This window comes from Condylura cristata, unplaced genomic scaffold (genome assembly GCF_000260355.1).
Source record: "Condylura cristata isolate star-nosed mole 26May11 unplaced genomic scaffold, ConCri1.0 scaffold00020, whole genome shotgun sequence".
Lineage (NCBI taxonomy): Eukaryota > Metazoa > Chordata > Mammalia > Eulipotyphla > Talpidae > Condylura > Condylura cristata.
This window is the reverse complement of record NW_004567121.1, coordinates 8,782,575-8,801,301: the sequence shown is the minus strand read 5'-3', so window position 1 is coordinate 8,801,301 and position 18,727 is coordinate 8,782,575. Positions and strand designations below refer to the sequence as shown.

At 44.2% G+C, this 18,727-nt stretch overlaps 1 protein-coding gene across 1 annotated transcript in view; it reads left to right on the top strand.

Moving 5' to 3' along the window:
- The window catches only part of ST6GAL2 (ST6 beta-galactosamide alpha-2,6-sialyltranferase 2), a 66,256-nt gene that overhangs the window by 34,359 nt on the left and 13,170 nt on the right, over positions 1-18,727 (top strand). The window contains exons 2-5 of the mRNA XM_004686196.2: positions 1,237-2,225; positions 10,308-10,405; positions 12,291-12,392; positions 14,700-14,874. Coding sequence (XP_004686253.1) covers positions 1,292-2,225; positions 10,308-10,405; positions 12,291-12,392; positions 14,700-14,874 — 1,309 coding nt within the window. The 5' untranslated portion in view covers positions 1,237-1,291. The remainder of the gene's footprint in view (positions 1-1,236; positions 2,226-10,307; positions 10,406-12,290; positions 12,393-14,699; positions 14,875-18,727) is intronic.

Genomic DNA, 18,727 nt, shown 5'->3' with positions numbered 1-18,727 from the left:
TCCTCCCTGTCATGCCTCACCGGCTGCAGACTCATCTGAAACTCCCTGCACCAGTCATCTCTCCCTTGCTTGGAGATCTCCACCCTTCCCCATTCTCATGCAGCCAGACATCAAGTAGACCCCCAGGTTCCCCGTGACCTGAAGGTCCTGGCTTCTTCTAACACCACAAGCACACAGCCCCAACCCCGACTCACTAACACAGACTCTTGCTATTTTTTCTACCAATATTTATTCAGTATCGGCCTATGTTGGGCTCTGTGCTCCGCTTCAAGAGTCAGCAAACTCCATTATTATTCCACAAACATATCTTCTGTTTTCCTTTTCTGGGGCTTTGCTTACATTCCTGGAGCTTAGGTACATTTCTTGCTAATGCTTTGTTGTTCGGGCAGTACTGAGCATTGTGCTACCCACAAGCGTGTTGCAAAACTCAGGGGTGGAGGACAGTGTCTCTCTCCATCTTACATTCCTTTACTTTTCATCTGTGCCTCCATTGCCACGCTTGCTTTGTTAGAGGCACATCTGAATCAGCAAACTTTCTCCTCATCTTATTCCTTATTTAAATAGCAATAGACTTCTCTCTTCTTGTACTGGAGACACGCATGGTGTGACAGAAGTAGGAAGGCATTATTTGGGGCTTTGTTGAAGTCCATGGAAATCATTGGCATAACATTTCTCCTGCAGCCATGGTCACTGAAGCATTGCTTATTCAGGACCACAGGTGGACTTCTGACCTCTCCCAGATGCCTCCTAGGCCTAGGGAAGACCACGAGGAATCAACTAGGTTGTCACCCCTTAGAAATGCACAGCTGCGTTGCTGTACAATATGTGAGCTTTGCACCTCTGGTGGCCTGGTCAGCTGGTTAGCGAGGGCAGGCGCTGCTGAACTCCTGCTTTGAAATCCTATCAACCCCCTTGCCAAGAGCGGTTGTCAGAATGGCCCCGATTAAGTAGTGTCAAGATGGAGAGGCAGACATGTCACTGAGCTACCTGAGAGGTTTTCCAAATGTGCACCCACTGTAGCTCTGAGACCCGGCTGAAGAGGCTGGTGAGACCCCCTGACTTGCAGAGTCAGAAGTGGGAGGGGAAGTAACACCTGGATTTAACTAAGGTCTCAGGTGATCTGGTTTGCGACGCCACTTCCCCCGCTCCCTTACAGAAACACCTTCCCCTTCCCCTTCCCCAGCAGCTCTGTGCAGGTGTCTGACTCGGCTAACTGTCACACGCACTGTCTTTCAGGCTCTCTGCACTCCCGGCTGCTGTGGATCTAGAGTGCTTGGCCCAGAATCCTACCATGAAACCACACTTGAAGCAATGGCGACAACGAATGCTTTGCGGGATATTTGTGTGGGGACTCCTTTTCCTGGTGGTTTTCATCTACTTCACCAACAGCAACCCTGCAGAACCCATGCCCAGCTCCTTCTCCTTCCTGGAGACCAGGAGGCTCATGCCCTTGCAGGGGAAGCAGAGAGCCATCATGGGCGCCATGCAAGAGTCCTCCCTGCCTGAGAGCCTGGACACAAACAAAGGACCCCTGTCCGGCCCCTTTCCCATGGAGTGGGGTGACTTGCAGAAATGGGCCGAGGTGCCTGATGGGTTTGAAAATGAAGAAGAGGTCTTTTCGCCCCAGATGGGCAGAAAATCTCAAAGTGCTTTCTACCCGGAGGATGACGACTATTTTTTTGCTGCTGGTCAGCCAGGAACACACAGACACGCGCAGGGCACGTGGGGATCCCTTTCTCCCCGGGACCACGCCCTGCGGGGAGGGGTTTTGCCGGCTGGAGAGCTCCCGAGAAGGCGGGCAAAGAGGAGGCCCCGCAAGCAGGGAGGGGGCTCCTTCTGGGAGGGGGGCAGAGACGGAGACCGGCTCTACTCCTCCATGTCCAGGGCCTTCCTCCACCGGCTCTGGAAGGGAAACGTCTCCTCCAAAATGCTCAACCCGCGCTTGCAGAAGGCGATGAAGGACTACCTGAGTGCCAACAAGCATGGCGTGCGCTTCCGCCGGCGGCGCGCGGTCGCCCTGAGCCGCGGGGAGCTGCTGTGCCAGCTCCGAGGCCGGGTGCGCGTGCGGACCCTGGATGGCACCGAGGCGCCCTTCTCCGCGCTGGGGTGGCAGAAGCTGGTCCCCGCCGTGCCGCTGAGCCAGCTGCACCCACAAGGCCTTAAGAGCTGCGCAGTGGTCATGTCTGCTGGAGCCATCCTCAACTCGTCCCTGGGGAAGGAGATAGGTGGGTCTCATCACTGGGACTGTCTTGGGCTCCCGGCATAATTGGGGACTGGTTCTTTCTCAGCCTTGCTCTGATCTCAGAGCATAGGGGGTCCCTGCTGGAAAGTCTTCATTGCCCTTTCCTCCCTGGGACAGCATCTATTTGGGATGGCAGCAGAGGTGGTATTGTGAGCAGCCTTGTTCTCCCATAATTGGTGCGGAGGGGCATGGGAAGTCAGTGCCAGGCCTTTGACTTTCTCATCACCCCCTTCTCAGAAGTCATCTCCTGTAGAAATCATGCTCGATGAAATGTGATCCCATAATATGATAAAAAAAAAAAAAAACTATAGCGAAGGAAGACAGCAAAGGAAAACAGGAGACTTCCATGGGACCCAGACAATGAGGGGTGTAGGGGTGTCCATTCCAAGAAGTATGTGTGATCATTCAGTTACTCTAGGGACAACTTGTCTGTGAGTTCTGAGCAGAAGCCTACTGCTGTTGAAAATACTCCTGTCAGAAAAAGGAGTTCACTCACACACGCCAGCCTTTAGCACAGATACCGCCTTTGGGTTGTGGTCAGTACATCTACAGAGACCATCTCCACAATGGTCACAGGGTGATACCCTGTGACCCCATCTTCCCTCCTCAACTGTTTTCAGATCTATGTCAGAGAACCGGGAGCACATCTGTTTCATAGTCAGGGTCCTGCAGATAAACAGACCCAGGGCTGTATATAGAGAGAGCAGTTCCTTTAAAGGATGTGCTCCTGATGTTATAGGGACTGGTGATGCAGTCCCTGGAAATGCTGGAGCCTAAAATCTGTGGGCAGATTCCCTGTCTGGAGATTCAGGGTTCTGTGCAGTCTGGATGTGGAATTCATTCTTCTTTAGGCAATTTCAGTCTTTGCCTGAAAGAAGTCTCAGAATCCCTATAATGCCAGGGCTAATTCATTACTGCACCAGTAAGTAGGCAGCTGAGCCCTTTACACTCGTCCATTCATTCAACAAACATGTATTTGGCTGCTATTATGTGCCATCTTCTGTATTAAGTACCAAGAAGCAGCCTTGGTTTCAAGTGCAGATAGAAGACAAACAGTGTCTAACAGCCTCACAGCAGACGGTGTTAGTTCATAACTAATCTGGATGTGACATTCACGGGGCATTACCCAGTTGATAGAAAGGAGTAACCTCTGCTCTTGGTTCTATTTGTTGTTCAGTGCCCTTGAAGAGTGGCTGATATTCCAAAACTATCTTGAAATAAGGAGATGCCTTTGTAATCAAGTTCCACAACCCAGACCTCTATCTCACATGTTCTGCCATTGAGGCTGAATGTGAAATTTGTAAAAAATTAGAAAGCAAATCACAGTTCGGGGGTTCTTCTGTCCCCATGCTGACATTATAGCAGGCTCGTAATAACACTGTCTGTGTGTCACATAAACTTGTAACCAAAGCTAGAGCAGAGCAGCCTGCAATTTATTAGTAGAAAAGAGCAGTGGTTTACAGGTCCCTGGGGTGTAGGAACACCATGGTTCTTTTTCGTTTCTGAGGACCATTATTAATAATGGAAGATGGAATTTAAGCCATATGCTTTAAAGTAAGCAGTAACTTGCTCCTGGTTTTGCTTTACATTAAACACCTTGGCATTGTACTTGCATATTTGGATGGCTCTCGCATGTCAGGGAGAATTCCCTTGCTCTTTACTGCAGCATAAATATCCCTGGAAGAGCCTTGTAAACTATTCACAATTTGGAAGAGGCTGTGAAAGACACCTGGAATTACATGTTTCTAGACAACATGACATGTCATTTTTATCTTTGTTATTTCTGGTATTCAAATCTAATTTATGTTTTATGCACCTACTTAAAGCTTCATGATTGGATCTATAGAATTATATCTGAAAGACACATTCAAATTGTTTCATAAAAATCCTCTTATTTTGCCCCGGTTTCCTTGAATCTGATTCAGATTCTTTGAATCTGAATCTGCCATTTTAAGAATATGTAACTGTGGTAAAATTCTGTTAGTAAAAACAGACTTGCATTTTTATAGCATGTCAGATGCTGACATTCCTCCCTTCCTACTAACCTGATAATGTTTATTAACACCTAATAATTAAGTAATTTTTAAATAAAACAAAATATTTATATAAAAACAAATGAAAGGTGGAGCAGGCTCTACTACTTAGCTAAATTCATCTTGTCCCCTAAATACCTATTCTTCAATTGGTTGAGTGAAGATCAAAAGATTTACAATAGTCATGTTCTTGTGGAAAACTGAAGTCAGACCTAGAAAAGTGCCAAAGCCTTGCCCCATATCAGCCTGGCCAGGAGGCCCCCTCCACACCTGAACTGTCCCCTGAATTCTCCCTACTCAGACCTTGGTAGCTCAGATTTGCTCATTGACTGCCCGCTGGCTCCCTCTGGTGGTTGCTCCGTTGAAAGTGCAAGTTCCAAATCCTCTCATTCTGTTGACTTAATCCTGTATGGTGTAATGGTTTTCAGGAATAGCATAGCAGTTGTGAACACCTCCACTTTGAATGTTATTGAAAAGAAAACTGAGCTGTTTTGGAAACATGGAAAATTTTTCTTAGATTCATGAGATGGTCTTTTCTTTGCCTGTATATAAAAAACAAAAATAATTTGGTAGTGAGCTCAACTACCAGTAGCCCTGTGGAAACACAATGGAGGAGAGTTGTCTACTCTAAACAAATAGTAGTGGCCTTGGTACCAAAGAGCAGGATCTATGTGCACAAATTCAAATTCTGGGAATTGTGTGACAACAGGGAGGATGGGAAGAGAGTGTGTCAAGGGAATGGGCATATAAGACTTGGTGTTGAGAGCTTGGGATTGGCCTTGTTCTTTACCTTTTGGGGGGAAAAAAGAGTGAAAAGGCAGAACATCGATTATCTATTGCTCCCCAGCTCTCTGCCAGATATGGTGTAAGCTACTAGTGACACATGATCAATAAGGCATGGACCTAAGCCTCAAATCCTCTGCAGACAGACTATAAAGAGACATTTCCAATACTGTGGTTAAGAGGACAGGGAAGAAAGGATGACAGAATCCTACCCCATTGTGAGGGCTGATGGTCTCAGAGGAAGGTTAGCAAGGAGTGCTCAGAAGAAAGGAATCCAGACAAAGTCTGGGTGAGAAACAGTGAGGGGTGCAGTTGATGAGTGCAACAGGGAACACAAGGGTAGGTGGGGGGAGGGGAAAGATTGGGGAAGGTTACTCAAGATGTTTCTGTACCACTTATAGAAATTAGACTTCACTTCATGATTGTAAAAGTGACTATTTATAAGTTGCTTATTGCAGACAAGGTCCTGAACTAAATGCTTTTATGTGCTAACTGTTGTTATGTCTTACAACCCTAAGTGAGAGAAAGGGTGATTATTCCTGTTTTACAGTTAAGGAAATGGAGGCAAGGAAAGACATAGGGGGTAGGCCTGGCTCAAATCCCAGTCTGGGTCTCCACAACTCCAGCTCTGACTCTTGGGCCTGTGCTGCGGTAACATTGGGATCTTTGAAGCAGGGGACCAGATGTCTGTTTCCATCACTTGAGAACGTACATTTGAGGACTCAGGGGATTAAGCCAAGCGCAGGAGTCCTGGGGAGAGGAGACATACCAGGCAACAGACAGGCCAGGCAGCAGAGGAGACAGATGAACCTGCTGTTGAGGAGGCCGTTGCATTAAGTGTGGAGGCCCTTGCTTCCTTGATGTGGCAGATTTCATTGAAGAATGGGCCCAGGAAAGGAGGAGAACAGTTCGGGGCCCAGTTCCCGACACAGGGCGGTGACTTCATCCTTGGCTGCTGCTCCTTGAAAGGTTTTAATCTTCCTTAAGTGAATGCGCTTTTAGCTGTCCTCAAGGTCAACATGAAATGGCTCTAGCCTGGAACTGCCTTCTCTAGAAATGATGCTTTACTTTATTCCCCTCGTGCTTGCTGTCTAATCTGTGCCTTCTTTACTAAATGTGAATGGACAGCTTAGTTTTTAAGGCTCATTACCAAGGAGATACAGAGCCAAGCAGGTATTTATAAAACACATGTGCATGATAGAAACACTCTCAGCTCATCCTCCTGGTGCGCACTCCACACCCCCACCCAGACCCCTTCTCCTCACTGCCAGGGTTGTCTCCATGCAAGCAGGGCAGCTTTCCTACCTCCTCCCCCCCAACCCCCCACATTCTCTCCTTTAGCTACTTCCAGGGAGTCTTGGCTAGATGACATCAGTGCCCTGTGCCGTATGAAATTGTTCAAAGACTTCAGACACATTTCAGTGTGGGACATTGGGATTTAAATGTGTCACATCTTCATGGTGATGCAACTAATGTGGAATTCCTGTTTCATTCACTGAAAATATCTCCACTGTTTGGGCTCCTGGGCTGATTCACCTTACTTTTTTGGTCAGTGACCATATCTAAGGCAACATGATTTTGTGGGAGAACTGTGATGGAGAGGTGCTGCCATCACCTTGCCCTGGCATCCTGATGACCTTTGTGTCCCAGGGGTCATCTCACTGAAGCCTCCACTCTGCCTGTCAGAGGGGTGGCCAGGTCAGTTGTGCGCACTGTGTGGCTCGCTCACACTCAGTGTGGGGACAGATTCCCTTTTGGAGATGCATGAGATGAAACATTTCCTAATACTCAGAGGCCTTTTAATCTAGACTTTTCCCTGGTGATGCCACAGCAATGGCAGTTTCCACTGCTTCTCAGAGCAAGTCAGGCAGTGGGGCAAATTACACAAATTGCACTGTCTTCGAAATTTTTCCCTGCTGATTACAGTGGTCCAAGGAAAAATGCCAGTTTCACTATGGGTGTCCTTGGGGAGGCAAGAAAAAAGGGTTATTTTTCTTAAATCTTGAGTGCAAGTGGGAAGTAAAGTGAGAAGCCCTTCTGTGTATGTATAGTCAGGTCATGGAAAAGTACTTTGTTGTTATTTCTGTGCAGAACTAGATACTTTTGCCATAAGATGCGATTTTTACTTGAAATAAATGACTGACAGACATACTTTATTAAGATTTGGATCTTTGGCAGAGATTTTCTCAAAAAGGAAGTAAGTGAGCCTGTCACTTACAGGAAAATAACTGACAATTTTTGTTGCCAAGGGTAGGATTCAAGCTTTCAACTATTAGCTGGAAAGCTTTCCATACTTGAAAACTGATGAGATCCATAATGCTATGTGATACTTTATAATGAATGTATCAATATTTGGAAGATCTGGAGTTTATTGAACTGATATTTTCCAAATGATCATTGCACATTGCTACAAAATTATGCCTGGCAAGAAAAATGAATGGGTTTTAATGCAACCAAGAAGGAAAAGTTTTCCGATAATGTTATTTAAAGACTTTTATTTATTTATGCATGCAGAAGTGGGATACAGGCCAGAGGTGTAGAGGCTGTAAGAGGATTCATCAGAGACAGAGTAGGGAGCAGAACAGGCGACCAACAAAGTATACTGCTGAGGGGAGCAGCAGGTGAGACAGGAGAGGTTTGTTCTGCTGTGCCATGTAGGTCCCCGCCCCCCACCCCCACCCAGGCAAGGATCAAACTAGCACTGAAGCAGCCACAGCTTGGCTTAGCTTCACAGTGCAGCACTCCAATCCACTGCACCACCAGGGAGGGCCAATAATGATATTTTTTAATGTCCAATTTGCAACTAACCTTTAAGAAACTAGCATTTGTCAAGTTTTGATGAAGTATCAAAGAATATCCCCAGTAATCTGGAAAGACTTAAAACACTCCTTCATTTTAGGTGATGTATCTGACTCTCATGTATTTCAACTAAAACAAAATAATTGCAGCAGATTGAATGCAGAAGCAGAAATGAGAAACCAATTATTTTCTGAAAAGCCAGAAGTTAAAGAGATGTGTAACATTTAAACAGTGCCAGCCAACTCAATTTTTTCCAAAACATCATTTTTCATATAGAATGTTATTTTCAAATTAACATGTAAAATTTTTTTCTGTTTTAATTTCTGATATCATATATATTGAGAGAGTCCAAGTAAGCAAGAAGCCTGTGGGTTGTCAGTAATTTCAATAGTGCAAAGAGGTCCTGAGACTAGAATGAGAACCTCTAACTTGGGTAATAAAATTTTTCTAGTTCAAGAATAATTTGAATGGTCAATGAATCACTGAGTCATTTTTATAACAGTACTATTCAACAAATAAAAAGTGCTTAAATTATGAAGTAAAATTGCATGGCCTCCTGATGGCACAGAGATTAGGTCTCAGTGCCATCAAGCTATCAACAGCCACTGCAGCATGAGTTTGATTCCTGGAGCTGACCCACATGGCACAGCAGACCTCTCCTGTCTCGCCTGCTGCTCCCCTCAGCAGTGGATTGCAGTAGATCTGCCTGTTCTGCTTCCTTCCTCTCTGGTGAATCCTCTCCCTCGCCCCCCACAAACACCTCTGACCTATACCCCATTTCTTGTATCTATAAGTAAAGAAAATTACATGAGTTCCAGTATATTGATACCATTTATATAAAGACTAGATTGCCTAGAACCCACAGAGTTTGGCAGACCTTTTTTTTTTAAGAACCAGGTAATATTTTAGGCTTTGGGAGCCATGGGGTTTTGGTCTCAAGTCAAGGCTGCTATTACAGACAATGAATAAACAATTGAGCCCACCCATTTATGAAAACACACAGCAGGACTTAGCTTATCAACTTCTGCAAAATTTCCCCTAAAAGAACACTGTAGAGTACTTCAATAGCATAGTCAGTTAACTTTGTGCTTCTGTGTGTTCTGAAAGTATATTCATTTGGGCGCTCAAAACTGGCATCTGAATTCTTCTGACTTCAGGGCTTGACAAGAAAGGCATCTTTTGTGGTGGGGTTTAAGAGGGCACACATGGCTGAGTTTCTGTCATTTAAGTGAGGAGCCTTCTAGGAGACTGCTCATGAAGGGGTGGCAGAACTTCAGTGAGAAGGAGAGCTGTTTTCCGTCCTTGGGTACGTCATGCTAAATGCAGCATTTAACCATATGGCTTTTTGGCAAATCAAAAACACATCCACTCACTTTCTGACACACTGAGTGATTGTTATTGCTCCAAATCCAAATTGAAGTGTGCTAGGAACTTTTGAAGCAAAAATTAATCCTTAGAAACTCCTTCATTGATGATTAACAGAAATTCCTTTATTGGTGAGTAACTTTGGCTCAAGTCTGGTCCCTGGGAAGCTCACTCACTGGCTTAGGAGACCTCAAGAGAGATGTATGCTTTGTAGACAAGGAACAAGTCCCCACCCCCATTCCTTAATCAGGTGAGCCCACTTTCTCTACCTCTCTCTTCCCTCATCTCCAGTCATCCCCCCTGAGATGGGAGCCCTATTTACACCTGTACACTCAGAGAACTGGAAAAGTCTGACTCTCAAGTCAAATGAAGAGCTACATAATCTATGTTGGAGTTGAAGCTCAGTGAATGAAGGTGTCCTGTCACGGAATAGTGTTGGTAGCCGGCACCTTGGGGGCCTCTCCCATCCTCCAGGACTGAGGCTGTAATTCAGTCCATTAGTGGAAATGCAGAATGACCTAAGACTGCTCTCCTAACTCACACTCATCACCAGCAATACGTAAAGATTCACAGAATTTAGGGATGGCTTTCTAAAACGAAAGCACAAACCAGAGCCCCAAAGTGGTCAGTGCATTGAATGCTGTATCTCTTCCTGAATGAGAGACTAGATTTGGGTGTGGGCAGCAGCATTTGATGCACCAGGAGCAGTCTCCATGTTCTACAAACAGTATGAAGTCACAGACCAGTGCCTCCATGTATAGCATCCTTGGCTGTCCCCAGAAATTCCACCTTGTTTTGGAATCTTTAGTGGAACGACATAAAGTATGTCTCTCTTAAAGAATGTGAACACCTAGCAAGTTATTTAAATGCAATTCAAATGATACAGGACGTCTTACCATTGAATGGATTTCTGTTTCTATGTTGATCTCCCGCATCCAGTATCTCATTCGAAATAAACAGCGTACTGAAGGTTACTGCTGGTTCCATTTAGCTCTAGGGATTGAAAGATTTGCTTTAACATTGTTTCCTGGATTATGTTGCTTATACAGGGAAAAACAGTAAGTGTGCCACTTATGTGCCCTTAGATTCTCATGACGCAGTTTTGAGATTTAACTCTGCTCCTACACGTGGCTATGAGAAAGATGTCGGGAATAAGACCACCGTGCGCATCATCAATTCCCAGGTGAGGCGGATGGAGTGTTTTCAGGAAGGTGCACTTTATTGGTGAAGATAGTCTGGTGGATAAGGGAAGAGATATTGCCCAGTTATCCACGATCATGATCTTGCTCATTCCTATGGGGTTGTAATTGGGGTTGGGGGTGGGTGGGAATGAGGACTGCAGGAAATGGAAATTCATGGATGACATAAATAGGAAAAAATGAACAGAATTGAAAGGAAAAGCCAGGGTAAATAGAGAAGGGGGGAGGGTGCCTATGAGTATAGACTCTGGTACTGCCTTTTGTGAACTAAGAAAGTCAGTTGAATTTAGATGAAATCATGACAATGAGAAGGAGAATGGGGAGTGGGGAGGAAAGGTACAGAATACCAGCGTCAGGGTAACTTGGAAACTTTAGTGTGGTATTTGAAAATTTAAAAAGGGAAAATTGGTTGTTTAATCAAAAATGAAAACATCTGCATTTTTTATAAAAATGTTTTCCAAATTTACAGTAAAATCATTCCCAAACAAACCACAATTTCTAGAGTTTTAAACTAGATAGGAAAATAAATGAGGCTGTGGGTGACTCAAGACAGTGTGTTGCTTGCAGAACAAACACTTAACTTTCCACATAGTGTCTTGAGTTGAGCCTGGCCGCCTGTAGCAAGGAACGAAACTGTTGTCATACTTCATTCATAGGTCCTTGAATTGTAAGATTCACCATTCATTTTAAAATAGCTTTAGAGAGAGAGGAGATAAAGCCCAACAAATTAAAATACATGTCACCTGAATAATACATCCTAACTTCAGAAACATTAAAACATGAATAACGGTGCAACGGATTTCTCCTGTACTTCATCCATCTGCCTGTTCTGCTCCCCACTCTGTCTCTGGTGAAGCCTCTCACCCCCCTGTACCTCTGGCCTATATCCCAGTTCTGTATGCATAAATAAATAAATCTTTAAAAAAAAAAAATAGTCCAACAGCAGTGCAAGCTGGCCGCAGCTGCTTCAGTACAAGTTTGATCCCTGGCCCTGGAGGTGACTCACATGGCGCAGCAGACCTCTCCTATCTCACCCTCTGCTCCTTTTAGCAGTGTACTTCATCAGTCTGCCTGTTCTGCTCCCCCGTCTCTGGCAAATCCTCTCACCCCCCACTTTGGCCTGTTCTGCAGTTGTGTAAGCATAAATAAATAAATCTTTTAAAAAAAAAAAATAGTCCATCTTGGGGCCTCCCTGATGACACAGGGGTTAAATTTCTCAGTGCTGCCAAGCTGTTGTCAGCCATTGTGACATGAGTTTGTTCCCCAGCCAGGGAGCTGACCCACATAGCACAGCAGACCTCTCCTGTCTCGCCTGCTGCTCCCCTCAGCAGTGTATTTCAGTAGATCTGTGTGTTTGCTCCACACTCTGTCTCTGATGAGTCCTCTCAATCTTCAGTACCAGAGAGGATCTGAAAGTGTGGACAGTCACAGTGGGGCTGCTGAAATCAGCAAGCACTTTTCTCTGTTCCATTTGTCCTGAGGTTGACCCTGGCGAGGCCTTAATAACTGGATTCACCCATGCCTGCAACTCTTTCTAGATTACCTGTCAAAGCAATTGTGGAAGAGATTGGGGTGCTGAATTAGCTAGGGACCTGCACTTCTCAGGAGCCAATTTGTAGCCACCAGATAAAAGTACAATGCTTGTTGAAATGTAAAAACTGGTGGGGTTTTTTAAAATCCTCATTTCTCCAAATATTTCCTTAAGTGCTTACATGTACACTGACAGCCTCTTTCCCCAAGAGGAAAATAAAAAGTCTAGGGAACATTTTTTTCTTGCTCTGATTCCTTTGTAAAAATTTAATCTCTTTTAAAAGTATACTTTTCAAGAGCCAAGCACTTGTTCAGAAACCCCTTTCTATGTATTTGCAGATTCTGACAAACCCCAACCATCACTTCATTGACAGCTCATTGTATAAAGATGTCATTTTGGTTGCCTGGGACCCTGCTCCTTATTCTGCAAATCTTAACCTGGTAAGTGTTTCTTTTTGTGCTACTTCCCATTGACTGAGGACTAATGGGAGCCAGTGAACAATTATTCCTTAACAGGATGAAACTGATCATGGTGCTAATTAGGTAGATACACATTCACACCATTTTGATGCCTCGTTCTAATAGTATACTTGTGAGTTTTGTCCATCCAGTGCCAAAAGGTTTTGTTCTGGTAGGAGTTTAGGAACCAAAACAAAGCTACGTGTGAACTGTCTAAATATTCAGAAATTCCTAGTTATACTGGAGATCACACTAATTACACTCAGAGGTTTTCTTTTGTGCTAGGGTTTTGTCGTCTTCTAAGTAGTTAAGAGATCTTATGAAATGAATTGGAAGTGCTTGGCCAGAAAACCTAAAGGTAGTGAATCAACAGCCCATCATTGTTTAAATGCAATCATTTCCAGGCTTTCCTTGTGTGTGCTCCTCTGATTTCTGCCTCTAAGCCTTTTTAATCTTGTGTGAATAGAGTATAAACAAGATTATCACTAGTCATGAAAATACAAGAAAGTTCTATCCAAGACTCTTGGCAAATCATCACCCATCTAAACAAGTAGCTAGCTATTTTTGGTGAAAACAAGCGTCTTAAATGAAAAGCCAGGGTGCTTACTTTTCAGTGAAGACAGGAAAAAAAAAAATGGATGTCATTAAACATCTTGGAAATTGCTTTTGGCTGTACCAGTACAAGTACCTTTCTGCTTTTTCTGCCATGACCAGAAAGGATATAAGGATACACATTCTGAGATGAAGGTGGAGAATAGATCTTGGCCTCACCAAGAGATAACTTTCCAAAGAGCTTTCCAAGGTTAAAGGAGTCTCCCTTTGGGTCTTTGAAAGCTATTCTGTCACTGTTCTTGAGCAACTGAGGCTGGATATTGACCTAGCATGATTGTTAACTGGTTCTTAACAAGGAGTGCAAATTAGAATCACTTAGAGAGTAATTTTCAAAATACGTGTCTGAACCCTGCTTCCAGAAATGTAGCACACAGCCTTGATGTGTGTTTTTGAGAAAACTCTCCTGTTGATTCTCACATGTATCATCTCCTGCAAGTCAAGATCAAATGGGTGTTTGAACTCAACTTCCTTCTCAGCCTGAGGTTCTCTCGTTTTAAGCCCTGACAACATTCTTGCTGTTTGTGGACAGACTGAGAGCTTCTGTTAGACCTTATTCATTCCTGTGTTGAAACATCCAAGCCTAAGGCACAGAGTTGTCTGCCTGATGACTGTGAGCAGTGACAGAGCTGAAACCCAAGTGACAGGGCTGCTTTCTGTGGGACCTGTGCTTTGGAATTTCCATTGAAGACCACATAGAGGGAGGGCTAAGGAGCAGCCCTGTGTTCTTCCTGCTGCTGCCTCAAGGGTTGATGACAAGGCTTACTAATAAATGATTTGGCCCTAGCACTTGTCAGAATTTTAAAGTCACAGAACCCATCCAACCATGGAATAGTTCTTGACATCTTGATATATTCCCATTATTTTCCTGAAGTGTTTGAAGGAAGGTGAGGTGTTATAGCCTTGGGGCTATACCTCTCCCCACTCACCTCCAAATCCCATTTCTTGGTAGCAACCAAAACATTTCTACGCACATCTTATAAAAATGAACTATTGTTTAGTTTTTCATACATTAATTTATATAAAATCGTAAATGTAGATTTTGATGGCTGTTAGCAAATTTATTCACCACCATAAAATGAAATAAAGTTACCTCTCCAGGCCACAACTTAATATGCTTTCTGTCACTATCGATTAAATTTGCAGAACATATTTTTGAAATATGTTGGCTGAGTTGAGAGATCAGCAAACCATAGCCATGAACCAAATCTGGCCCTCATTTTTTGTCATAAAGTTTTATTGAAACACAGCCATGTCTACTCATACCATTGTGTCTGCTGCTTCCACAGCACTGTGGTGGAGCTAAATTATTGCAATGGAAACACCATGGCCTACAGAGCTTATAGAGTTTACTATTTATAAACTTTATGGAAATGTTAGTTGGCCCTACTTAGCCTATCTCCCGTATTTTACTGAAGAATGAAACATCAGTCCCTGTCAGGGATCGAACCTGTTCTCTCTGTTACTCAGTCCTTCATCTAGTGAAGAAGTATCTGAAAGTGATGAGTCATCACCTCCACCCTCCATATACATAGCCAGTTATCCCCTCAGCCTCTAAATCCCCCTCATCCCACACACCCACATCCCTCACACATGCACACATGCCCCTGGGTGCTGCCATTTTCTTTTCGTAGTGTGACCTCTGTTCTTGACTGCAGGTTTTTTTTTTTTCTCTCTTAGTGGTACAAGAAGCCAGACTACAACCTGTTCACTCCATATGTTCAGCATCGTCAGAGAAACCCAAAGCAGCCATTTTACATTCTTCATCCTAAATTCATATGGCAGCTTTGGGATATTATCCAGGAGAACACTAAGGAGAAGATTCAGCCCAACCCCCCATCTTCTGGCTTCATTGGTAGGTATATAATAAAAATGAGAATGGTTCAGCGGGCGGCAGGATTAGGCCTGATGTATCATAAAGATGTGGTCACGATATATAAGCAGTTAATGATGTAGAGGGGGAAATAGATTAATTAAATGAAAGTGAAAGACTGTTCTAAGGATTGACATACACATATCAAACTCTCCCCAAATTTCAAGATGTAAAGCAAGAGCTATTTTATTTTATCATAATTTTTCGGATCAGGATGGGCTAGGTTGGTGGTTCTTGTGTTTCACAAGCATTTGTTCCCAAAGATAAGAAATAAAAACTGATACTTTCTTAAAACTGAGTCCTTCCCAGAAGCACCTTTGCTAAAGTTTATGAGTCAGAAAAGTCAAGGACCCGCCAATTGCGGGGAAAGGTAACACCTGGACCCCACCTTGAGCATCTTTGTCCTTCCACCCACTTGCACCACCCTCAGTCTCTCTTGATTCACCCATACCTACTGTGCAGCCCACCTGAAGGTCTATGCTGTGAATCCATTGAAACCTTCATTGAAATTGCAGTGCTGTCCTGATGCCAGGCTGAGGAACTAAATTTGTGACCACATGATCATGCTGTGTGTTACAAGAGAACTGATAGGCTTGGGCTTTGACGAGAAGGTCCTAATTCTGTGATTTGTAAAGGTCTCGTCTGAGTCCAGGAGTGTAACTCAAAAATGGATTTCATAGGAGATTGTTACACTTGGTTTAGACTGTTTTTGCAGACTGGATTTGAATCGCAAAGTCTGTGGTCTTACCCCCTCTCTTTATCTGTGTTTCAGTTTGTTGTTGCCTCATTTCTTTGATTTTATCTGACTAGATATGTTAGCCTTCCTTACATCCTCCTGTCAATTCGAGAACTATAATATAACCAGGGGATATTAGTTTTATCTACAAAATAACTGTTCTGCATCTCAGTTTCAATGAATGTACAACGTAGACCTTACAGAGGGTATCAGTGAATCAAGAGAGACTTATGGGGGAGACACTGCTTTGGTGACAGTTTTGCATATGGACACGTCATGTATCTGAATTGAGGCTTGCAGCTCCTAGAGTGGGTTTTTGTTATTGCAATAAATGAAATATTTTACATGGAATTTATGACTGCCTATTGTCCTTTTTTTTTTTTAAGATTCATTAATTTATTCATACAGAGCTGGGGTACAAGCCAGAGGTACAGGGGCAGTGAGAGGCTTCACCAGAGAGAGAGAGTGGGGAGCAGAACAGGCTGACTGATGAAGTACACTGCTAAGAAGAGCAGCGGGTGGGTCAGGAGAGGCCTGCCGCCATGTGCGATCACTCTCACTGACGCGGCTGCAGCCAGCCTGCAGTGCTGCGTCCTAACCCGTTGCACCACCAGGGAGGGCCCAACTCTGCCTATTTTCTTAGACAGAGGCCTCTCCCTTCCAAGTCATGTTTTTGACACTCTTTGTTTCCAAATTATCTTCTGAAACTCTTAAGTCTTTATCTTCTGTGTAGTTTCGTAAGTCCCTATTGATCTAGGAAAGAAAGCATAATCTAGTTTGTCATTAAAGGATAAACAGGGTAGAATAATGCTTAGACAGCATAATAGGATGTGACAGAAGTTTAATAAAGTATTTTTCATATTATTGCCTTTTCAGAAATTCATCTAATATTTGATTAGAGCAAAGTTTCCAAGCACAGTGGGGACTGTCAGATATGCTTATTATTAGCATGTCCTTTGAAAGATTCAACTTAAGATATTCATCGTCAGAGACAAATATCTTCCCATATGCTTTTGTGAAAGAAATCTTGCCCCATATGGCCAGCCCCCTTTTATAGCTATCCACTGAAAATCTGGAATTTCAAAAGCTGCTGATTGCCATTAGGATTTCTCACATGTGAGCAAAGGGCAGGCAGTTTGATGTCATTGCCAGAGTGTTGGCTGGATTTGACAAGAGTGTGAATTCTCTGCCATTTACTAGCATTCTGACCATTGGGCAAGCCGCTTAATCTCGCAAGCTTCAAGTAGACTTCTCTGATTAATGGGAAGGCGAATAATAAACCTTTCTAAAGATGAGTGAGCAAGTTCATTTGCTTTTATTATTATTTCTACCACCACCCTGTCCTACATAGCAGCTGTTAAGTACCTATGGCTACTGACATTCAAATTAACTAGAATTAAATAAGGGGAGAATTTCTGTTCTTCTGTTGAGTCCTTGGTGGTCAGCTGCTCCTGGGGGCTACTCTTTTGAGCAGTGCAGGTAGAAGGGTTCTCCACTGTCACCGAAAGATGTGTAGCTCAGCACTGCTAAGTTTTGCTAGTCACCAAAAAAAAAGAGCAAGTCATTGGGACTTAAGTCAGTGAAACTCCCGCTGGATGGGCTGAACTGTGTGTTGGGGAACACAGATGTGTTAGAAGATGTCACCTGACAACATTACAGTGATTGCTCCTCTGTCCCTTGTGAATTTCAGCCTGACCCTGCCCTGAGGGTGGGCAGGAGATGCTGCTGGGGGCCAGTCCCCCTCTTTGACCCTGCTGATGTGCAATCCTTGAATCTCCTCTCTGATCTCACGCAGAAGTAAGCTCAGAGCCAGAATCTGACTTATCATTCCTTTGATGTTTTAAGTGTTGGTATAATGATGTCACCAATATCTCAGTCTGTCTGCCAGAAGAATTTTAAGAAATCAATAAGTGGCTTCTGTTGCTGTTGTTGTAGAGTTTTCCAAGCATCCCTCCCTGTTCTAAGGTCATGCCTCAGAGTGCACAGCCCAGCGGTGGCCCAGCAGGGAGTGTGCAAGCCCTTCGTTGTCAGAGAGAAGCCGGTAGCGCTCATGGGGCACATCAAGTGAACCTCTTTTCTCGATTGATGCGCACATCATTGTATGAAAACATCCCATTTTTGACTCCTCATATTTCTAGACCCACTGCATTCATTTTCCTTGTATGTGTTGGTGAATCGACACTGTAAAATAAAGGGCCTCTAAAGGTCACTATTTTGAACACAAAAGATTTCTTTTTATAGAAATGTGCTCAATGTCATTCAGATTCCCAGGAGAGTGCCCTGTTTACATTAGAGGTCATCCAAGAGGTGGCCTAGGACATCCTAGAGGATGTCCTCTAGGACAAGGGCAGTGGGGACGGAAGGGAGCAGCCACTGCCAGTTGGGTATTCATTGAACACTGGGGCACAGGTCAGCCCCGGGGAGCTCAGCACAGTGTGTGACGACATGGCAGGGGTGTGTGTCGGTATAATTACAGCTGTGGTAAGTGCCATGGAGGAAAAGCTGGGCGCATCAGGAGCAGGCTGGCTGGTTGACTTTGACTCTTGTCTCTTCTGAGGTAGCTATTGTTGGGCTGACTAGCCTGGCTTCTGGCCAGAGGCCTTACTTCCTCACCACATGAATCTCTTCACGGACAGCCTGACTGTCCTCACAGCATGGCAGCCAGCTTCCCCACAGCAAGGGATCCAAGAGAGATAGAGGAGGAGGCTACAGTCATAAGGTATCCTGGGGTATATTCTGCTTGCTCGCAGTCAGCCTCGCTGTGGATGGAGCTGCACACAGGGTTGACCAGCAGGCAGGGGCCCTGGGGCCCTTGCTGGAGGCTGGCTACCATAGTTTTCTAAATCACTGGTGATTAGTCTGTCCCTGGAATTGTAAGCAGGTGGAAGTGGGAGGAGTTTTGATTTCTAACAGGTTCTTTTTTCTTCTTAAAAGATCTATATTTATTTATGAATACAAGAACTGGGGTACAGGCCAGAGATTCAGGGGTGAGAGGATTCACCAGAGACAGAGTGGGGAGCAGAGCAGGTGGATACACTGAAAACCACTGCTGAGGGGAGCAGCGGGCAAAACAAGAGAGATCTGCTGTGCCATGTGGGC